At 41.1% G+C, this 24,860-nt stretch overlaps 1 protein-coding gene across 4 annotated transcripts in view; it reads left to right on the plus strand.

Moving 5' to 3' along the window:
* The window catches only part of RHOBTB1 (Rho related BTB domain containing 1), a 293,856-nt gene that overhangs the window by 240,934 nt on the left and 28,062 nt on the right, over positions 1-24,860 (plus strand). For all 4 annotated transcript variants that reach the window (XM_085608792.1, XM_085608794.1, XM_085608793.1 and 1 more), the window contains 3 exons: positions 6,082-6,232; positions 15,815-15,903; positions 18,076-18,181. In XM_085608792.1, the coding sequence (XP_085464918.1) occupies positions 6,082-6,232; positions 15,815-15,903; positions 18,076-18,181 (346 nt within the window). The remainder of the gene's footprint in view (positions 1-6,081; positions 6,233-15,814; positions 15,904-18,075; positions 18,182-24,860) is intronic.

The raw sequence follows: 24,860 nt of genomic DNA on the forward strand, positions 1-24,860 counted from the left end.
CAACGATGATTTTAAGCCCAGATCTCCGACTGGGGTGAATGTATGACATTGTTCTGCATTCTGTCCATCAATTGTTCTTCTTTCTAATTGTAGAAAGGACCTCATCACCATCATTGTAGTTGATGTGCACAGAGAGTTGTTGTGGCTTGCTTACTTCAAAAGAGTTTGGTGTGAAGGGAATAGCTCCTCCAATGACAGTTTGGACATGTACCCTGCGCATTGTACCTCCAAAAACCAAGAGCCCAAACCTGAACCTCTTACAATATAGCCAAGTCAAAAAGCATGAAGGGAATAATTCCTACAAGGAGAGTTTGGACATGTACCCTCTCCTTGCACATTGTCCCTCCTAAAAACAAGACCCGCAAATATGTCCCTCATACAATTTAGCCAAGTCAAAAGTAAACTGTGTTATAAGTGGCATCTGCAAAGTATTTGTGCACATCGAACAATATTCATTGTCCACTCGAGTGCATGCAAGTATGGAAGCTTTAGAGCTTACATCCAGAGTGACTGTCTCCACCCACCGTGCAGGCCATACCTTGGACACTATTTTCTCCAACATGTTGGATTTGAAAGTAGAGATTCCGATGGAGGTGGACTGGACAGATCACCTCGCACTTTGTTTCTCTTGGAATGCATTGGGGCGTCCTAAACGACCTAAGCATCATATGGAACCCTGTAGAGCATGGAAAAGAGTGACGGCCGCTACCTTCAGCCGTAATTACTCTCCTCCATCTTTTGGTGTGACTGATTGTGATGCCTCCTTAGAGAGAGTCGAGGCCGCCATTATGGAGGCCCTCGACGTGATCGCACCACTAAGATTGATGCACATCGCGCCAAGAATAGCTCCGGCGCTCTGGTTCACTGAAGCCTTAAAAAAGGAGAAAACCGGTATTAGAACCTTAGAAAGGAGATGGAGGAAAACTAAAGCAGTAGTAGATAGAGATGGATATCGGGCTGCTCACAAAACCTATCTGAACAATTGTAAAAAGGCTAGGAGAACCCATTTGGGTACGCGGATCATGGAGGCCAAGGACTCCTCACAGGAGCTCTTCAAGATTTTGAGAGAATTTACTCGCCCTCGGAATAATGAGGCTCTCCTTCCAGCTACACAGGATTTCTGCAACGCATTAGCGACACATTTTACAGACAAAATCTCCTTGATTTATCGTACTTTTGAGGGAAATAACTCAAATAACAGCCAGGTCCCTAGACCAGTATTATGTTCCCCTGGTCTAGATGTTTTTCCCATCATTACAGTTGCCCAGGTTGAGGCTCTGTTGGCCAAAATCAAGTCGGGATCCCCTCTGGATCCTATGCCACCTAGGATTATGAAGGAGATATCTCCTATCCTTGCAGATTCCTTGGCTACCATCTGCAACATATTGTTAGTGACAGCCACCTTCCCGAAAAAATGGAAGGTATCTCGTGTCAAGCCATTACTTAAGAAGGTATCAGCGGACCCTACTGAAGTTCTTAACTACAGACCCATCTCTCTTCTTCCCGGTTGGTCTAAAGTTATGGAATCCATCATAAATGGTCATCTGTCCAATTATTTAGAAGAAAATAAGCTCTTGGACTCTACACAGTCAGGGATCCGGACATCACATAGCACCGAGGCTGCTCTGCTTGAAGTCACGGATTCCATCAGGCTGTCGCTCGATAAGGATTCTCCGGTTATGCTGGTGTTATTGGATCTGTCGGCAGCTTTTGACACCATCTCCCACTCTATACTGTTAAGTAGATTGCGGGAGGTGGGGGTCGGTGGCCTAGCGCTCAGGTGGTTTCAGAGCTATCTATCTGATAGATCTCAATCTATCCAATTGGGGTCCTGCGTATCATCTTCAGTACGGGTTGATAAGGGGGTCCCACAGGGCTCTATTTTAAGCCCCACACTATTTAATCTATATGTGGCCCCCCTAGCGTCTGTCATTAGAAACTGTGGCTTTGAGGCCATCTCCTACGCTGATGACACGCAGCTGATTATAAATCTTGGAAAGGATCCTGCAGTTACGAAAGTCAAGTTTGCAGCTTGTATGATTGATATTGCCGACTGGATGAGAAGTCATTTTTTACAACTGAACTCATCTAAGACTGAGATTCTTCTGTTCGGCAAAGCTGCAGATTTCTGGACCCCCGATTGGTGGCCATCAAAATTGGGTCCACCCCCTATTCCTAGAAGTTGTGCGAGAAATCTGGGGATCTTTTTAGACAATCAGCTCTCAATGGAGACCCAAGTTAAAACCCTGGCGTCATCGTGTTTTGGTACCATGCGGATGTTAAGGAAGATTTTCCCTTGGATCCCGCTGAGTGCCAGAAAAACTCTTATCCAGGATTTGAGAAAAGAGGGTTAACGGCGGACTCCAACGGCTGCACCTCCTTACTTTGTTCCCATAGTATGTAATCAAAAGGTATAGTTAATGATGGTGTGCATGCGAACGCCCCTGCATCCGCCGCTAATAGATGCAAACTGCCAAGCAGATCAATTAAGTTTTCAGAAGGGGTTTGGAGCGGTACACCACCAATTTACTTGTTAATACATCACACCAAGTGGTCAGTTGTTTGTACTCGAAAAAATCATTCGATAGATGTCCGTGCTCTCCCCTCAGAGTGTCCCGTATCACACTCTGAGGGGAGAGCACAGACATCTATCGAGTTACAGAATCGTGTACAGTGCTCTTATCAAGGTGGCACTGGGAGCACAATTAGGACTATTTACTTGGAAAATACGACGCTTTTATTACTGCTCCTCTCGAGACGGATATTTGTTTGCATAGACGGTGGTCATACTTTGGAATATATCCGCAATCTCACATATGCCCTGACGAAGTTCAATTTGAACGAAACGCGTTGGCTGAGACTATGGTTGGACAATTAAATTAAAATAAAGATTTTTTCGAGTACAAACAACTGACCACTTGGTGTGATGTATTAACAAGTAAATTGGTGGTGCACCGCTCCAAACCCCTTCTGAAAACTCTTATCCAGGCCCTGCTAATGAGTCGCCTGGATTACGGAAATTCCCTTTTGGTCGGAATCAGGGAGGATCTTTTTTCCCGACTGCAGGTGGTGCAAAATACAGCTGCCCGCCTTGCTCTTGATAAGCCTGCGCAAACTCCCTCTCTGCCGCTTCTGCGCCAACTACATTGGTTGCCAGTCAGAAAAAGGGCCACCTTCAAAATGTTATGTCTGGTCTTTAGATCCCTACATGGACTGGGACCTGTCTATCTTAGGGACAAACTCAAATGGTATCAGCCCTTAAGACAGCTTAGATCCTGCAATCGCAAAATCTTGTGCGAATATAAAATCAGGAAAGCAAGGTCAGGGGGGTCGTGCTTTTTCCTACCTAGCACCTAAGCTATGGAATAGCTTCCCTGAATCTATTCACCAATGTTCAAATTTGGCACTATTTAAAAAGATGCTTAAAACTTGGCTTTTCTAACTGTTCTTTCCTTTCTTCGATCGCTGATCCTGTTTTGCTAGCGCCGAGAGATCCCCATTGGGGATGATTCGTGCGTGATATAAGTGATCTAAATAAAATAAATAAATAAAATAATTGATGGGATTGAAGGGTGATAATCCCAAATTGCTGAAGTGATCTGCCTCATTAATAGACATAGATTTCACAGTGGAATACAAAACTGGAATAAATTCGGGGGCTGCACATGGTTTTCCTGATGGTTTTGGAGTTCTGACAGCCAGACTTCTCTAATTATAGAGTGAGGATCTGGGTAGTTAGATCTGGAAGGGGTTCTCTTGGGGCGAGAATGTCTCTTGCATGTTATACAGATGTGTTCCATTGCCCTGCTAATTTAAGCATGAGCACAGAGGCCTAGAACAGACTCTGTCTAAGCGTGGTCATAGACCTCTTTTGTGGCCACAAGGGGCCACCAAGTGTACCCTCATAATGTACAGAGACTACTAGCTCTGTCTTGTGTATATGTACAATAGCAATGTCCACTATAAAATAGTACAATCAATCATGCAATATATTCAATAAATCACAAAATAATTAAGGATGGAGACAGTGCCCAAACAGATAAAAAGAACAAGAGATTTTGTTTATGAAGTTCAGCATGAATTAATCGTCAAATAACATAAAGTCAAGTTCGGAAGAGGAGCTCAGTGTGAAAGTGAACATACAATGCCAGTAATGAAACAATACAAAACCCAGTATGTGATCAGAAAAGAGAAAACGGGGACAGACTTTGCAAACAAAATTGCAGAACATACAATTGAAAATGTCCATAAAGTTCACATTCTACACATTCTGCAAAATAAGTTAAAAGTTGTAAATGCTTTAGCATCCTTTAGTTCATTTAGACATCCTTTATTCTCATGGTACTCCCGTGTCCCTGACTTTTTATTTGCCAGGGTAGTAGACTAGTGGTGGTCAGTGTTCAAAACTGAGATCATGGGGCACACAGATACCTTGGGTTAAGGACAAGTATGCATTGGACTAACATGTGCAGCTCCTAGAAATGTCTATTTTAAAATGTGTTATGGAGTTTGTGAATCTCCTATAAAGGCAGCAAAAGTTCACAAGAAATGTTACAGTATTTCTTAAAAATCTTCATTTGTATAGTGGATTTTTTTTTTTTTAGACCTGTATCAAATGTACGAATACATATACCACTGAAAAATGATTTCAAGGTCTCGTTTACAAAAGTTAAAATCTCAGTTAAACAATGGGCTCTCATACTGAAGCGAGTAAAAGTCTATGACCACGGTGTTTGTATTAACTATACACGTGTTAAGAAACACCAACTTTGAACATTTAAAAGGTTTAAAAACAATCAAATGCTAAGGTTCTCAAGAATACAAGTCAACTGTGATTTTTTTGGATTTACTGTTTTAACTACTTTTCATTTTGGTGAACACAAGAAATCCAAAAAGAAAATGCCATCTGAACTGGGTTTGTGAAGCCCAAATTTTTCTCATTACCATAATGTGGATAATTATTTAGCGATGGTCCTATTAAAGGCAAAGAGTATTTCCCTGCATGTCTCAAAAACCTTTTTTTAATCAGAATTGATTGTCTACTGTGAGTGGTTTAATTCTTTTCACCAAAAATACAAAAAACAACCTCAGAAGATGCATTTTAAATGCAACCATAAAGAAAACTATTTAACAACTGTAATCCCTGTTTTTTATGTTGACGTATTTGGTTTATGTTCTGGAGGATGTCTGTCTGGTCGAATTGTTTTGCTTCATTTTCATTTACATACCTGTATCTCTTGACTTTTGCTTTCATGTCTGTGGACATAGGCTGACTCAACACCGTAATCTGGGCCATCTTTGAGCAATTCCACCATGAGCATCGATTGAATGAAATACCAGGGTAGTGTAAATGATATCATGCATCATTCGACTACTGATAACTTCAAAGGGTCGATTCCTTTCTTCGAACTTTAGCCCTTCACCAGCTTTCTGTTTGGTTTTGATTTCCTAGAGGTCAGGCTACGTGTAGTAACAAGAGAAATTAAGCGAGGCTCATCCAGTTATTTTCTGCTCCTGTCACTGCCTTCATGATCTCAGAGGCTGGCCTCTGTGAATATATCTCTTTACAATGCATGCTTTAGATCGCATGCCATTACAATGCAGTCGTTACAACGACTGCGTTATTACAACGCGAACCATAACCTCGCAAGTAGTTACGACTTGCTGTAGGGGGGCGCGCTGGATTTAGGAATAGTATAATTTACTGTTCCTACTCCAGTTTGTGCAACAGCAGGGAAGGTGTTAGATTGTAAATCAAACAGCTTCTGCCCCCTACAGCAAGTCGTTGTAACGACTTGTGATGTAATGGTTCACGTTGTAACAACGCGGTCTTTGTAACAACCGCGTTGTAATGGCATGCGATCCAAAGCATGCTTTTTAAACGCTTTTTCCCGGCCTCTGCAGCAAGGGTTATGTAATGAGTAATCAAGGGATAGCAGCTGCCAACCATGATTCATACTATTTGACATTCAAGTCTGGCAATTAGTTAAAAACCATTGTTCTATGTAATTATTTTGTCAATACTTTCACCATTACATTGCTGCAGAATTCTAATTTACATTTTTTAATTCAATTTTATAGGTTGTCATCCCTACCACCAGCAAGTCCTCAATGCAGGCAGTACTGGATTATTTATATACCAGGCAGCTATCACCAAACATAGACCTGGACCCTCTTGAGCTAATTGCTTTAGCTAATAGAATATGCCTTCCACACCTCGTTGCCCTCACAGGTAAATGTGTTACCAGAATAAGAAAAATGAATAAAATGTCCTGTCTCGTTCAAGTAATTTCTTTTTCCACAAGTGCTTTAGCTAGACCATGCATGCTCTCGTAATGTTTTGCCTGTCAGTTTCTATTTCAGGAGGTTTTTGTCATGGAATTAGCAGTGCTATAAATACAAACTGAACCGTTTTCTCTGTATTATTTTCTTATCCTTCAGTCCTCCTCCACCATCACATAATTAACCCTTTAACAAAGAAAATCTTTACTTCTCCACAAATGGTTATCATCAGTCTAAAAAGGTAAACAACCTGATACAAATTATAGCAGTTTCTAGCTCTACCAGGTTTCTATGGATCATGACTCACAATATCCTGTCTTGACAAGAAAACACTGTTGGTACAGTGTAGTGAACGTACCACATATAATGCCAATTTCCTTTTCCAAACCAAATATAACAAGTCTATAATTTATATTGCCTAGAGTCATTCAGAAGTCAATATTTCATATTAAAAAGGGCATATTCCAATTTGAGAGTATTCCTCCTTCCACCAGGATGTGGACTAACCAAAGTTAGCACTCCAAACCTCCTTGAATGCTAATTAACAGGACACTCACTAGAAAATAAAAATCTTTACCCACACAATAATTAAATTAACTTCCTTCATAATCAGCCCCTAGAAAGCAAACCCAAACAATGCTGTCCTACCGTCAATGGGTTAAATGTTTAATAGCTTTATGGACGTTCTACCTTGGGATATAACTGTTTTAAAGGCCCGCTTCCTCATTAGTCGCCCTTGTCGGCAACTACAGTCTGTAACTCTGGAAGAGGGTCTTTAACAACCGTTGTATCCCCTTGGCAGGGGGCCATAATGCTATATTAGTACTATTGATTTGTTGAGACCTTTCACAGCAACATGTCTTGTGCTAGAATTTAACTTCCCATGCCCTTCATCACAACCTCTTTGTGTTGTCATCTTGATGATGGTCCATGATGACCCAATAATAAAATTGAAATGGCAGCATCCTTATTTTCTTTCATACGCCGATGTGGCTTTTGTTTTCCATGCTAGACATCAGTCTACTATATTTTCCGGTTAGCAAATCTTTGGAGTAGAGATGTTTCACTTGTCCTATTTTATACTTTGGCTATCAGAGCAACATATTTCAGCGAAAGTGTTAAGCTGACTTGACTGGTGCCGAAACCTTTCTTATGAGTGAGATGTCATAATCTTGAAATGAAATAAGATTTTGGTACAAAAGAACATTAGCTAAAGTATAATCCATTGAGATGTATAACATAATGCATACAACATTGTATCCATGTTTAACAGTCAGATTGGGACTCAAACAAGCCCTATTAATGAACTCAGACAAGCCCCCGGGGGGGTTTGGGGGTGCTGCTGGAAACCCTGCTGCTGCTTTTGTTACAGGGTCCGATATTACAGTGCTGCTGCAAAACAAGCCCCTTAACAAAAAAGCCCCACCGTTCCAAAACCGGCCACCAACCTGATGGCCCACTTGGTAAAAGCCCGGTGCCCGCTACGGCCAATCCAGGCCTGCCGTGTATATTGTCACGGAGTGGTAGCTTAGAATGCTTTTTGTGATATACAGTATTGTTTTGCAAGAGATTGATAGCCTGGTTGTGGCTGAATAATCCTTGGGTATTGTGTAAGAGATTTTGGTGATCTGGATGGCTGCTTCTAAAGTGAGTTTGTCTCTATTTTAGAGCATCCATCAGATAGGTGAGTCTTTGCTCCAAAAAGTTATATGAAACCCGAAATTCCCTGTATATTATGCTCCTCCTTTCATTCACAGCCAGTGAAATTGCCTTATAGTCTGGGCAGCTCATTTCGCAATAGCTTAGGCCTATGGTGATTTTGGTGGCATGGGATTGTATGGCCTGAACATAATTTTCAGTTTTTAAAGTGGAGTGGAGTTTTTAACACTGACTGTAATTAGTCCCGTCTCAACCCTTTAATGTGGAGGGGCACAATAAGATGTATTTTTTCCATTTCAATAAATATGGACATGGTTGTGGTTGTCACTTTGATAGAGCTAGTCAGCATCATTTGTGACTCACTTTGGATGCTATGATTACAAAATAAAAATAAGGAGCCAGATGCATAAAGCATTTTTAAAGTTGTAAACACTCCACTTGCAACCTCAAAATTAAAAATGTAATGATCTCATTTTAGGAGTCAGTAAACTTTTACTGACTCCTAAAATGGGATTGTGATCATAAGATTCTGTATTTGGAAGGGGAATGGTGTAGTCATTCATTCAAAATACCGAATCAGCATGACATGTATCCATGTTTTGCGACTGAAATCCACTCTCAAAACATTGAAAAATGACCGACTCCCGAGTTGGGGTAGCAAGCTATTCACAAAAGAGAAGCTTGGAAGTAGGCTGTTTGTTTGGGAGAAAGCAGTGGTTTACGGGACTACTACCAAATCTCAAACATTAAAAAGGTAAACTTTTTTTAATGCAGTACGGTTTCCTTTAAAGCATTTAATAAAAGGTTACCTTCTTAAAAGTCAATCAGGCATAATGGTCTGCAGACCTTCCAGGCCACCATCCCTCTAATGGACCCCAATCGGAGTGAGATGCAATGTGCAACCCACTCCGAATCAGAATTTAGAAACCAACCTAGTAGTGCATATGTTGGTTATTCGTGTCACAGAAATACTGTTCGCAAGTTGTGAAAAGTATTTGTATGACCAGTAATTAGTACATCTGGCCCAAGAAAACGAATAACAATATTACAGTGCTTGAGGCAATGAAAGACATACTTATATGTTGCACTGTGTTAAAAGATGGAAGTAGCCACTTACCTCTGTAACTGAATATAAAATTGAATAGAAATTATAGAACTGCACTTTCAGTTTAAGTAAATAATATTGATGAGAAGAGAACCCAGGATTGTGAAAAATGCTGACGTAGGAAGTGAAATTGTGGCAATTGAAGGCTTTGAGATGAAAGGCCCTAAAACTGCTCCCCTGTTTCTTTGACATTTCTCCATTAAGTGTAAACATTCTTTTGATAAATTAAACTTTCTACAGGCAGTGATTTCACTACAGCAAGCCTTAAAAATATATAATTTTGTCTTAAACCAAATGCACCTTATTTTTTCAGCGGGAGAGTTGACTAACCATTGATGTTGTTGTGAAAGATTAGTATTCTGATGCTTTTAACATGCAAATGAATTGCATGTTCACATATTTTATTGCGTTGTTTTGTGCTCATTTTGTAATTTAAAATATAAGAAATTGCTTTATATATCTAAAGATCAGAAAGTGATCTCTGGCACTGTTCGTCAATGTGTTCACTTATGTAACCAACTCCTGTGGATTTGTGGGCTAGATTGTGTTGAACTGCATTGTCACCAATTATCTTTCTCCGTCAAACTTGAGATCCTTTGGGCAGATGGAAGAAAAAGGACAGAAAGCAGTGGGCCTCAAATAATAGGGTGTTTCAGAGAGTATGTTGTCAGATGGTCAAGTGTCTCTTGGAGTGAATGGTTGTTTTTCTATTAATCCAATCAATACAGATTTTAATTATCATTGAATAATAGATGACCTAAAAACTGGTTAAGTATTCAGAAATTTGATAGAATAAAATGGCAATAAAGGCACCTCCAAAATTATGAATCTGTGTCCATAGATATTATGCTCCTTTGTCCTGTTCAATTGACAGTGGCCCTGATTATAAGTAAGTTGGTGTTTTCTGACCTCTGCACGAACCAAGGGGTCTCAATTCCAAGTTGTGCGAAATTTACAGTGCCAGTGCTTCTGTTCTATTAGAACAGTCACTATGCAGGTTCAGTGGGAGGCACAATGGACTCCCAAATGCCTCTGCGAAGAATTCTATCAAAGGTACTCAATTAGTCTTTTCAAAATATTACATTTATTCAGTAAATATAATTATCATTACAGTAATATTGTAACTAGCAAAAATAGTACAATTATCAATAAAATAGCATGCCCCTGCACACGAATTGCCTAAAGAAACAATTTGCAATCCAAATTAAAAGTGCACAATCAAATAGCCAAATCATACTATGTGGCTACAGAGTGCTCTGCACAACAAAACCTAAGTGAGCTACTTGGCAATACATTTTAGTCTTCTTTTATGGTTTTGACCAATAAGAACAAATCATATATACAGAAGTAAAAATAATTGCCACACATAAAATACATAACATTCTGTCAGCATCAGGAACCGATATCAATAAATGTTACATTAAGGTAAAACATTTTGCATGGTTTTCCATCCAGGCACTTGTAGCTTTAAAATACAAATACACCACTATGATTTCCTGCACGGTCATTCATTACTTTCATGTAAATTCTCACCAGAAGGATAACAACACATTTGGAATATATTTAATGAATTCAGTTTTCTTTGTATAACATGTTATTGCATGCTCTTCAAGCTAGAAAGATGCATTGCATACACTATAACGATATGAAAACATTTGCTCTTCTGCTAAAACACACTGCAGACTTCGTCCTTGCAACGTTACATCTGTTAGTTGTGGAAAGATACAAAATACCAGCAAGCCAGACAGTTTCAACTAATTCAAATTATTATAAAATTTTACATAGAAGCCACATGTATTTGTCTTGCATGTTTAAGTCCTAGCATGTTAGCAACTACACATTGATGCTATATACATTTCTAATTTGTTAATTAGCTTTCTCAACCACATCCAGTAATTACAAGGTGCATTAAATACCTCACCCTTCGTTACATTTTGGAAGGTCTAAAGTGTACAATATTTGTTTTAACATGTAAAAATTGTTGTGCTAAGCATCAAAATCGGCATGCCATTCTCCCACAAACTCAGAATATGCAATAATTATCAGATCGGATGAGTTCCAAACACCTCAGTGTCTGATTTGTATTGGATGTAATAATTATCACATCTGACTGGGACCACTCGTAATCATGCAAGAAGAATATTGGAAGCCAAGCAATGCCCCTCCCACCCAGGCAGAACCTACACTCCACCATAAGGAGACCTAGCAGTATGTGAAAAGGGAGACTGCTCCATATGTCTGCAGAGACTCGAATGTGATCAGAGAAAGCAATACGTATATACGTGCTCTCCTCTCAGTGTTCCAAACAAAGAGCTACTCAAAGTTTTAAACAAGGAGCACAGCACAAGTCAATATAACGCTCACACCATCTACGCCAGAGGCATATTTTATACCAGATAGCCTGTAATACGAGCCTCCAGCAAGTCGGGGGCTCTGAATATCATTGTTGTAATATCAATGATGTCCAGTAGTCCAGGTGTAGATTAGGGAAGATAGTTTATTAAAAAGATAAGATCAAGAGCCCCACCAGGAGCGGCCTTCCTGCTGCTCAGCCCATACTCCAACTGATTCTCTCAGATATCCAACATTCCATGCATCACCATTCCACTCCACACTCACACTGGCTGAGCAGCAGGTAAAACATATCTCTATTCTTTACAAAAGCTAGAAAAACATTTGTGACTACTCCATGCATATCTGCAAATAGCATAATGAGAGGCAAGAAACATGCAGGGAAATATAAGGTGTAAAAGTCGTACATATGCTGGAGAACTCAGAAAGCAAACTTATTGGCAATTTAAATATAGAGATGGTACACGTCACAATATTAAATGTAATCAGAAACACACATATAACTTACTAATTGTGAAGGACCATGCATGCTAATCACAATACATAAATCAATGAAGATATTAACTGTAATCAGAAACAAACAAGTAAATTGTTGAATGTAAACATAGTAGAGGACCATGCTTGCAGATCAGAATAAATAAATCAATAAATAAATCAAACACACCTCACTCATCTACTCCCTTTCCATCAACAAAAGCAATCATATATACTCTACCACACCAGAGCTCCTCTACTAATCCCCTAATGCCACAAACTTTCCAACTGGCCAGGCTGACATAAAAGACAACACACAGGGCACCAACCACAGAAGGTGCAGTAGAGACCAGCCCATAGCGAAAGAAAAAAAACATCACAGGTGGGATACACCCTCACAATCATACCACACTAAAACATCACTGTTACACTTATAAGTGGAAAATTCACGTTCGAACATCCCACAACCACATAAAAGTGGTAGACCTGAGTAACTCATTCACGTACAGTCATCTCAACCAGAACGCCTACATATGTGGGTGATTAACCTATAATCAACCCACAACCACACAATGGTGGTAGGCAGTAGTGACGTCTTCTCGAACAGTTATCTCAACTGTAACACATAAATAAATATATATAGGTGATTAGCCTAAAATCATCCCACAACCACACAATGGTGGTAGACCTGAGTGACTTAACCACGATAAACCGTCTCAAACATAACACCAATAGTGAGCGATTTACCTACAATCATCCCACAACCACAAAAATAATGGTAGACCTGAGTGACTTAACCACGAAAAATCATTCTCAACACAACACCAACAGTGAGTGAGTGAGTTACCTACAATCATTCCACAACCACAAAAATAGTGGTAGACCTTAGTGACTTAACTACAAGCAGTCAAACTAATAACACAACAGTCATCCCAACTGTACAACCTAGAAAAGGGCAATCAACTCAGAAGCACCCCACACAACAAAAATAAGAGACTTGCACTATTCCGGTCCTTCCAATCACAAAACATAACTCTGCATGAAAGCAACATACATTAGTACCACCAACCAAGTCACAGTAAACACAGAGCACCCAACTCCACACACATCTGTCACCATGAGAGCCTTCTGTACAACTCACATGACACAACATCATGACTCAACACATTGACGATACCCACTCTGAAATGTATACAGGACAACTCAAACCTCATACACCAGTTCTTGCATGGCATCCATCCATTAATGGACTTTACCCTCTAAACAAGAAAACCCAGAGGTATTTCCTATTCACTGTGGCAGCTCACTCTACTGCCAGGAGACCGAGACTGGTCATCAGACATCAGGGTCCTCCTGGGGCAGCCTCTGGCTGGACAGCGAACAACAGTGGAGAAGTCTGGACTGGGCACGGGACAAAGCTTTGTCGCAATCAAACAACCGAGAAGAATATTGAGCAACCAACAAACTGGACCACCGGCAGTGTCTGGATCCCACGCTGAATGACACTGTGAGGAAAAAAGACCACATCCTGACACCCTTCCTTAACTCGAGTCCTCCTTAAAAAACACAAAGCACCTGGAAACTGGAAAGCAGTTCCTACACCCAGCCTGGGCTCTCCCATGTGCAAACAGGTGCCTTACTTTAAGTTCCAGTTCAATTAATCCATGGGAACATGCCTCAAACCCAAACTTCACTATTAGTTGGCAGTTCTGTAGACTCCACAGCCCAGCATCATAGTCCTCTATGCTGAAAATTGGCTCCTGTGCGCCTGCAGCACCTCTTTTTGTGTGCACATGTACTCTCCGACAGCCTGTGAAATCTCTGAGTACTAAGCAAAGATGGTGCCACTCACAACTGATGAGCGCCGGCTGCCTCCGGCCGTGTACGGTCATCACAACGTCACTCTGCAGAATGCCGAGCCTTGCGCCACTGAACACCTTGAACTGCTCTACAGGGCCCTGATGACAAGGTTGAGGGGTGCGCGAGTAACTCGCGACTTATTAAAATGTAGCATTTAACGGGCAAGTAGCACTCAACGGCCATTCACCGCCAACACTGCCATTTTACCCAATACCACATAGCTCACCAAGTGGTCCCGCAGCCGGCTTCACAAAATCGCAATCAAGACCCTGCCTCTGTCAGTCTCCTCCTGTTAAAAAAACATCCACGTTGACTGGACACAACGCAACACGCTGCAAACACAAATTATCCTTTAAGCCTTGACAAATCCTAATAACTGGTGCAGCCCAGGTTGTCATCAGGCACATGAAACTCTTGAAAGTAAATGAAAGAAGCACACCCTGCTAGGCTGACTGGTCTTAAGGTCACTGGTGGGGCTGCAGGGTTGCCAAGCTTACTGTATTTTCATGTACCGATAGTCACTTTAAATTCCGCTTAAAGTCTTTCTCTCCTTCAGGTTTCTTCAGGTTCTCAGTTCCTTGTAATCCTGGTTTTCAACAGTTTTTTTTTCCATTCAATTAAGTACACATAGGTTCTTGTTCACCAAATCATCACTAATATGTTGCTCTAAAAATGATGTCCTGTAGTCCAGGTGTAGATTAGATAAGATGGTTTATTAAGAAGATAAGATCAAGAGCCCCACCAGGAGCAGCCTTCCTGCTGCTCAGCTCATACTCCAACTGATTCTCTGACATCCAACATTCCATGCATCACCATGCACCACCATTCCACTCCACGCTCACACTGGCTGAGCAGCAGGTATAACATACATCTAATTCTAGTGTCCCACAGATCCAAGATGGCTGCTCCTTGACTTACTGTCTGAAGTACAGGCATAGTGCAGTCAGACTGGAAGCGCCCAGGAACGAGGGTCCAGTTTGCCTGTGTCACACCAGTCAACGCCCACTAAGAAAAAACTCGCCCCCTGGTCATCAGCCAAGGAAGGGGTCTAAAGATGGCATTAAGAGACCACAAAGCAAAGGAACTTGAGACAAACATCCCAGAGGAGGAGAGAGGGACCAAGAGGCAAGGGAACCGTAGGGCACAGAAACCTGCCTCCTTACAGCGAATGCCTCATGCCAAGTATACAAGGATTAATGGGCAAATCCAAGGGAACTGACTACACAGCAGTATTCCCACACCCAGTTAGGGCAAGAGGAAATGGATCCCAAGAGCAAAGGGTTACTTAAGAGAAAGATACAGACAAAAGTAACAATAGAGCATACCTACAGCCCGACCTGTGGCATAAGGAGGTTTAACCTAGGGATAAGCTCTCTACCTGAGGAACTTGCCTGAGCAGGGAGACTGAAAAAACAAGGCTTCTTGTGGTAGGTTCACCCTCTTGTGTGAACTATGCTAAAAAAAAGTTTGGAAAACAAGGTACCTGTTTCTGGGAGTGGGACACCCTCATAGATAAGGACTGGGATGAGGAAGATGGACAAAGTGGTAAAATACTGGTGAAACCGGCAATCTAGGAATGTTTACAATATGGGTAGAACAAGTTATATTTTTCTCATATATTAAAACAACTTGGATACTGATTCACAAAGGCATTTATGAGCAGACGAAGTAGTACTACAGGTGAACTACTTCATCTCCTTAGAAATGCCTTTGTGAATCTGCCCCGAAAAGCCCAATAGCCTGTTAGTAGAGGTGCAATTAACTCAGTCCTTTGGATTTGTAATACATGTGTATGAATAGTCACTCAATAGTCCATTTTATCACCATTTAGATGTTTTTTGGCCAATGTTCAAAGGCAGTACATGCAGTAGTACTATAGGGCTACTTCTTCACCCAGTCATAAATGCCTTTATGAAACGGTCCCACTATGTTTAGCGTAAATAATATTTGTTTTGCTAGGTTTGTTATTAGGTCCTGCCAACAACATAATAAAATGCTTCCCACGAGAAGTTGACCTTTTTTACCCGAAAATGTTGCATGGTTCTAACTGATCTTTTTCATTGGTATTATTTTCTTTACTAGAACAACATGCGGTGCAGGAACTGACCAAAGCTTCAATGAATGGTGTGGATATAGATGGTGAGGTGCTTATGTATTTGGAATTAGCCCAGGTGAGTAGATTAAAAAAAAAATATATATACCTATAATACGGCATACATGAGTATCACTTCATCTGTGTTATCTATTGTAGCTTAGAGCCATATACCTATAAGATGTCAAGCAAGAACTAATTTTGAAGCTGCAGTTCTGCAAATGTCAACACATAAGTTGGAAGCATCCATTTATTCAGTTATGTTATAGAAGATCAAGCAAAAGCAAAACTGCAAGTTTGCTTGGTTAAACTTAAGAGCACTTCAGTGCAGACTGAGTGATCAAGAATGTGGGGGAGATGAATATCTGAAGAGAGCTGCTTTGAAAGAATGAAAATATCCGCTGCGTATTTTCATAGTAAATATATAATGAAGAGCATTAAATGCCTGATTACATAAATTGCACCATTGCCCATCAATTTTACAGCAAAGTTAGACCTACTAACCAGTGCAAAACATGATTCCACTTGTCACACGGTGAAAAGCGTAAACATTCACAACACCAGTGCAACATTGTTTATTGTCCATTCTTTGCGTGGCCACTCAGTCCTGGCCTACACATAGTTTACCTAATCTGGGCAAAAGCAGATTATTAATTCCGAAGCGATACAAAAAGGCTTGGCACTAAAGAAGGGCTGTTTTTGATTAATTCATCTGGAACAGCAACTTCTTTGCCAAGTGAAGTATGTTACAAATTCCATGAAATTGTGCTATTCATGATTTCAGCGGTCAGGATTATTTTTCCAGCTGATGGACCATCAGAGAGGTTGCGGAACTCTAAGATCAGGTGACATGTTGGATGACAGCATAAAATTGGATACAGGTTCTCTAAAATCAGGTCTTTAAAAGACAATCTCTGAGATGTACCTTGGATCCTGAAATTAGCTTCAGCCTAATCCTGCTTACTCATGCCAAGTCTAGCTTAACATGTTCTCCTCGTTTTAGTGAAGTATAAATAAGTAATGTATCACATGACACATGTGGTGAAGTGTGGAGCTTTTCCCACACAAAGGAGACTTCAAGAGTCCAGCTCTCCTTTTTAGGTCTGGCCTAGAGAGAGCTTTGGATGTTTCGCCTGCATCATGTTTGCCATAAATTCATGATAAAACAAACATATGTACATACATACACACAAGGGCTTTCAGTCAGGTTTCTTCATCCATTGGTCTGTTCAAGTGTCATTAACATTTTGCCTCAGCCCACCACAGCATACAGCATGGGACAAGTGGTGACCCCCCTTTATTCATTAGTAGTCCTTTTGTCACCCTCATTCAAGGTCACATTGGCTTTCTTACAGCACTCAATTGTATTTCTTTTAGTATAGACTTGAATTATAGCTAGAACATGTCCATCTCGTGGATGTGGCTAGATAATTGTGCCTAGACTGATGGGATTCTGACTACTTTCTGAATAGTGCATATAGTGAAATACTCTTAGCAACCCTGCCTCTCATGCTAAAATTGGCTTTGTTAGCTGTAATTATAACGGTTTCTTTTTTTTCTAACAAATGCAGAAATATATTTTTTCTGAAAAATGTAAAATTGTTAAAAATTGTATTACAGTTGTCCAGAGTTGGTTCATTAGTGTAAACAATTAAAATATTATAGGAAATCTGATACTTTCAGGAGGTGAGAGGCAGCAGGCCTCAAGTAGTGCAGCTGGTGACCACCAGCACTCATTTGTTTGGGGATCACAACTTATTTTTCATCATCAAACTCTAACCTGGAGGAAGGCATTACAAATAGAAAGGAGTAAGAAGCAAAAGATAGGAAGACTGTGACAAAGAGAGAAAACAGTAATGAAAAAGAGCGTTCAAGATTGAGATAAAGAGACAGGAAGTGTAGGTTGGTGGAAGGAAGGGGGCACGCGGTGGATTCAAAAGTAGGCAGCCTTCGTATCCAGCAGCTCTGTCATTCAGCAGCACCGGCGGAGGACTTTGTGAGTAAATCCCTGGGCCCCTGCGCCCATGTTTTTTCCTGCATTAATCGCTTGACGCAAGGCATAATACCTTTAGTGTAATGATGTGTACTTTTGGATAAAGCTCAAATTAATTTTCTTCACTGTTCAAAAGTTTATATTTAACTCTTCATAATAATGATTAAAAGTGCTGAAACTGTAGGTTTTTATTAAGATATTTGTAAAGAGATTTTGTACTATGTACTGCCACCAACAGGAATTTATTTTTATTTTCAGTTCCACAATGCTCATCAGCTAGCAGCTTGGTGTTTACACCACATTTGCACAAATTATAACAGTGTGTGCTCCAAAATGCGAAAGGAAATTAAATCAAAATCTGCAGGTAAGCGTGGTTGCTTCTTAATCTTAAATCATTTCATTGTACCACTGCGCATTCAATCTATACAAAATTCACATTCAACATGTAACCTCTTTTCTCTCTTCTCCATTAGAAAGTTTTGTTTTTATTTTAATCCTGGAATTAATGAAACTCCTTCCTTTACAGCAGTGGTTTTACTAAGGCTTTTTGGGTGGAAATGCTGTGCATTTGGTTGTTAATTGAGCTGTATTAAACAATAGCTGAAAGGAGGTTATCCTGGTTAACCAGAACCCTTGTTAAGAGAGGTGCATAAGGGGCATTCTTACCTTACACAAGAGTGAGAACTGTTATGCGAGAAGTTAACTTAAGCAGAAAATGATTGTGGTACTCAGAAGGCGAAGAATTATGTCTGAGTACTATTGTATAATCAAAACTCAATAATGCTTTGTTTTTCTTTAAAAAAAATAAAATGAGAGTACTGTCTGGGCACTTGAAAACAATTAGGCTTGAACGCTGGTGCCAATACAGTGCTTTTAGTATTAACCAGAACAGGAGGTGACACCACTCTCAACTGCCTCCAATTCTAAAGCATCCTTGCCACTGTAACCATGCTCCACATGAAGTTCCATTTCTGAAGTTTGCCCGCACACTGATAAAACACCACTTTGCCTGATTTTCTATCTCAGTAGGCAAGTACAGTTTGTATGGCTGTTAAGAGAAAGAGCAATATTATTTGAAGTAGATTGTAGTCCTCTTCAAGCAATAATGGCATTATTCCCTACTAGGTAATTTTAGGCTTTATGAATTAAAACTTGAGATCAACCTTTGGTAGCTGCACTTAGGAGAAATGCGTAAATCATTTATTAGTACCAAGGTAGTTAAAAAGTAGAAAGCACAACCCAATAAAAACCCCACTCCAATCTATAAAAATAGAGATAGTTTGCAAATAGACACCAAACAACAAACATTGGATGTAGCGAACGGGAGATATGATTTTTCAAATGTTTAGAAGTGTCTTGCGCCAAAAAGCACCAAGCATCAACCACGGGTATCTAGTTTTTATAGACCAGGTCAAAATCAAAAGTTAGGGCTGAGTGTGATGGAACACGGGTCAAATATAGGGATCAGGTTAAGAACCTGGAAATTTTATCTTCTGATTTAGTCTTTTTCTTGGAGAAAATCTTTCTAGACGAGGTTTTTGGTAGGTTGCGGTGCCAGTTGGATCCAAACATGAGCTCGCCAAAGTCAGTCAGCTGATGCAGATCTTGGTTGAAGCCTTGGCTCCTGCGGTAAGCTCAAGGCTTTCGACGTTGCATGAGGGAAAACTCAGAGTGGGTGAAATCTGACGGTCAGGACCAGGAAGGTGTAGGTGTCTGCATGGTGATGCTTGCGTTGGTCCCTCTTAAGTCCTCTACGTTCGGATTTAGAAACTTTTGTTGAAGTCAGGATCCTTTTTGAGTGCAAACTAGCAGGTTGAGTCTGACTGGCAGTTCGATGTTGGTTGCTGCAACTTGGAGGCAGTCCATTGATAGCCTCTGGTTCTTTTGGCAAAAATCCTTGACAAAGGTTCTACACCCTAGCATTTAGCGTTACGCAGGAGGAGTACACACTGACACGTATCCAAGGGCCCTTTGGAACTTAGGGACACCACTTTTGGGGTCAGGACTTATTCTAGTGGAAGCCACCAGTAGGGTCCATACAGGTCCAGTAGGAACTGGTCATCTTTGCTCTCCTGGAAGGTGGGCTTCCTTGAAGCTAAACTATAGGTCAGCAAACTGACCCTTGGGTGGGAGAAGGCCCAGCCCTTTAGGTCTTTCTCTGCAGGTGTAATCTTTCTTCTGTCTTTCTCAGGTCCAGGTCCTACAGTGCCCTTCTCTGGCAAAATCTAACTTGGCAGAGTCTTCCATCTCTTGGTCATAGCTTTTGGTACCACCTGGAGGTGTGCCTACAAAAATTAGGAACTCTCCCTGCAAAACCAGTATGGGACAGCTCCCCCCCGCACACACACACACTCACACTGGATTCAGAGTCACTTTGGCTACTTAGACAATGGCAGGCCTAGATGTGAGTTACATCTGCCTATGACAGGTCCTTTGAAGCTTGTACAGTTGGTGGCCACACCCCCTAAGGCCATCCTTTCAGGAGGAGGTCACCCCTCCTCCTAGCCTAGGCTCATTTGTTCCCTTTCTTGACAATAATTTATACCTCCCAGCAGGCTGCCAGGTGACAGCTGGGGATTCTCTAAAAGTGCTACTAGAGGCGTTCAAGCAGGAAAATGCTAACTTTCTAAAAGTGCCATTTTCAAAATAGTAATTTAAAATACAACTTTGCCATCAAATTGGATTTTAAATTCCTATTAATTTGAGTCCTTGAATCATGGTTCTAGCTATTGCCAAACTGAAGTTATACATTATATGGTGTTAAAATGCAACCCAGTGCTTTTCTATGAGTGACCCAGTACTGTCACAGTATGAAAAACGATTTTGAAAATTTGTCACTTCCAGGACATGTAAAACTTAAGTACACATGTCCTACTTTTAAATAGCATCCATGATCAAGCATGGCCTAACATGCTTACTGAACTGCCAGCCAGTCATTGTGGGAAACACCGTATGTATTGGTTTCTTCTTGGAGACGAATCTAAACCTACAAGTGTGCATATTCTCATTGTGTATAAGGGTACGCCATCAAGGAGTTCTGATCATAATGCTCCGATTTCAGAGGGCCTATACCAACTTCAGATTATTAACAACCTGAATCTTAAAATACCAGCCTTCAATAAATCAGTCACTTAAGTAGTCCTCGGGCATCTGGAGTTTCATCCCTCCAGTGCCTGTAATGTAGACAGTGACATATGTATCCAATGCCTGCATTGCAGTTTCTGACTGGCGGCCTCACTAGGCAGCACCTGCAGCACATGCTGCACCTTTTCAATGCAGGGTGTATCACTATGCTCTTTCAGATACTGCACCAAAATCACACCAACCTCTAGGCTGAGGATGGGCTCAGGAAGAGGAACACCAGCACACTATTTTTCCTTTCTCTTGTGGCTCTTCAGACATGTCTAGCTGCTGTTTCTCACACTGTGATAATTTGTTTAGCATGCCTGGTTTCCAAGGAGTATTAGTATTAGCCTGTTAGCAGTGAAATGCTTACATCTGCATTCCAAAGGCTACCTCTGCTTCTCACCCACTGAGGTGTTTACCCCTATATTTCCAATTGACCGGAAAATACCTAGGCAACTCAAAGTCAATACTAGCTAACAGACCATTGAAATCACATATATAGTATAGGACTCGGAGTACGTTCAAAATAATTTTAAAAATTCATTTCTTTAATACAAGTTTAAAAACATTCTGGAACACAATATATCCATCTGTTGATTTTTTAACATCCTTGTGTGCAAGGATGTTTCAATAAATGTTTCTTTCGCCAGCAATGGGCTTCTGATGGTTCTTTTTTCATGTGGAAATGGATGGGCTGCTCCGTGCCCATTGACAGAAGCCGCCCTGAAGGGTTAGTGGCCCCGGTAACGAGAGACTTTTTTGCGTGATTTTCATTGAGGGGCATGACCCACTCACGCTTCCGACCTACACAGGAACGACCAATATGGCGAAAAGGATAGCGTGTTGGAAGGGATTCGGAATGGTGGACCACCATTCACGATCGTGTCGGCGAGAGTGCATCCAATTGCAGCGTCATGAAAACTCTGGGCAATATGCAAATAATATCAACTTACCTGGCTGACAAGTATTTCCAGACTGCAAGCGGCACCACTAAACAGGTACTCAAGATTCCACAGTGAATTTATTTGGACTTCCTATTTAGCAGTTTCAACATTACGAAAGTGGTGCACCTTGGAACTTGTATTTTCCACTTCAGTCACGTGAGACAAAATGATGTGAAAAGCACACAGGTGCGCAATTAGCAGTTGACAATCTTTCTCCCGCCTGTGAGCAAGGCCGGATGAGGTCGAAACGTTAGGTGCTGGGGAGAATTCTGTGTGCAAGGATGTTTCAATAAATGTTTCTTTCGCCAGCAATGGGCTTCTGATGGTTCTTTTTTCATGTGGAAATGGATGGGCTGCTCCGTGCCCATTGACAGAAGCCGCCCTGAAGGGTTAGTGGCCCCGGTAACGAGAGACTTTTTTTGCGTGATATATATATATATATATATATATATATATCAATATTTTCGATGTCATTCTTCACAAACATACGGTACAATACTTCCTATATGGATGGTTTTTTTAAAATAAGTACAACGATAAACAATAAAAATAGGTTGTGACCGGCAACTCCCAAGTGTGAGAAGAGTAAGCAAGAATGAGTGATTCAACCAAAAAGAAAAACCATCACCTACATTTTTAAAAAGAAATACATTTAGGAAGTTTTGTGGCTTTCCTGATGAAGGCGTACGCTATGCCGAAACGCGCGTAGAGAAGATCAACTGAATAGCCACTTTAAAAGCTACCTGTTCACATATGTTTGTTGTGTTTTTTGTCTTTCTATATATTGTATGTTTTTATCTTATTGATCATTATTGTCTGTCTATTGTACAGTATGTTTGCAAAGAATGCCATCGAAAATATCGACCCATATATGTAATCAACAGATGGATATATTGTGTTCCAGAATGTTTTTTAATGAAATGTGTATTAAAGATATTAATATATATATATATATATATATATTACCTACAGGCGGTCGCCAGTAGGTAGTTATAGTTAGGACCTAGTTACCATAGGAAAATGGCAACATTCTATTCCCAATAACTTTGGCGCCAATTAACGAATCTTCGCGAAATTTTCAAAACTAATTCTTTGTTGAGATCAGCTCCTATGTTGAAAGTTTGGGGGTGATTCGTCAAGGGGGGGCAGAGAAAAAAGGGGGGTCTCAAAACGTGTTTTCTCCATGTTAATTTCCATAGGAAACATTAGACAAGGCTACAGGTCGAACGGGTGAACGGAATTACCCCAAATTTGGCAGGGAGATGGGTCTTGGTCTAGAAAGCACGCTTTTGTTTATTTGGTGTAAAGTCGTTTTTGAGAAATATCGAAATTTACAGATATTGATATTTGGGAATTCTGCCATCTAATTGGCTGAGACGTTACGAGCTTGTTGCTGATTGGCTGCGAGCAGTTGCAACTAGGAAGTGTTGGCCGCCCTTTTGTGATTCCATTGAAGCGAGTAAGGTGAAAAAAGGGGGAAAAAGTGGGAAATAGGAGGGGAGGAGCACTGTAACCTCTGTGGGGAGTTTAGGGTGTGCTATAGAGGGGGTGAGAAGCAAAGTATTTACCCCTACCGGTGTGTAAGTGGTGGGCTACAGAAATTCAGTGAGGTATTGGGTAGAGTCTGATGTGGGTAAGGTGAGTTGGTGCGGGACTCGGGGATTAAAGAGTGAGCCCAAATTGTGTGTCTTATGCTGTGAAGTCATGTGCTCTGGCCGCTGTGCCACATCTGTGTAAGTAGTGTCAGCATGTAGTTATAGGTGCTTGGATGAACTTTTGTTTAGAACATTGTAGCTTGTGTATGGTGCTTAGATGGTGTTGTATAGGGAGTGCGAAGGTAAATCAATATGGTATTTGTAGAGCGCAAACTACTCACCCCTATGGGTGAGTAGAGCTGGGGATCAAAGCGAGAGGTCTGTGCTGCAAAGTGAGATGGTCTGGCCGCTGCGCCACAGCTGTGTGGAGAATACATTTTGGCGAGGGTGCGGGAGTTGGCGTATATGGCCCTAAAATAGGGGGCCTAAGTTGTAAGTTATAGGGTGGCTCTAAAAAGAGCCCCTGTGTTCATTAGTTGGAGCTACATATAAGTGCGGATGCACAGCTTCCAGTTATTCAGGAGAACTCGGTGTCCCTGATCTGTGAAGAGTACTCCATCACTTCTGTATATGTCTGCCATATCAAAACATATGTTGTTGTTGTATATGTACTAACCCTGGGCGTAGTTCGCGAAGTAGCACTTCGCGAAGCTACGCAAAGTGCAGTTCGCACTACGCGAGCTACGCGTAGCACTTCGCGAACTGCATAGTACCTTGTTCGCACAGTGCCAGATGTCGTTTTCAATGATTGCACAGTGCGGACAAGCAACCGGCACTGTGCAATCATTGAAAATGGCATCTTGCGCAGTGCGAGCTGTAGTTTTCTGCTGCTCGAGTAGATTTTTACTCGAGCGGCAGCTTTCTCAGCGCGAACTGGTAGTTTCTCATCGCGAGCAATGAGAAACCTGACCTCCTTGCGTTGGGAATCTCGCCGGGAGGTTTATTTTCCATGCTCGCGATCGCCAACTTGATGTTGCTGATCGCGAACAAGGAAAAAGTCTTGCCGGGATGTCACTTTGCTTGCTCGCGGTCGCCAACTTGACGTTGAGGACCGCGAGCAAGCAAAAAAGGACCGCAGCACTACGCAACACTACGCTACGCGTGTTCGCACTGTGCTATGTGCAATTCGCGTAGTGCGAAGTAGCGCGAACTACGCGAGCGTAGCGTAGTGCTTTGCCCAGGCTTAATATGGACCCCATTTTGTGGTCTCTGAGGTATGCAGAGACAGCTTTGTTGACTTTTTTCCGAGATTTTTCAATCTGATGACAAAATTGTTTGGACCATTTCCACTTCTGTCTTTGGCATATATTGGAATATACAAAACAGTTTGAGGAAAAAGTAACATCATTTGTCCAAAGGTGTCCTTCATAAGCACTTC

This window comes from Triturus cristatus, chromosome 1_2 (genome assembly GCF_964204655.1).
Source record: "Triturus cristatus chromosome 1_2, aTriCri1.1, whole genome shotgun sequence".
NCBI classification, from domain to species: domain Eukaryota; kingdom Metazoa; phylum Chordata; class Amphibia; order Caudata; family Salamandridae; genus Triturus; species Triturus cristatus.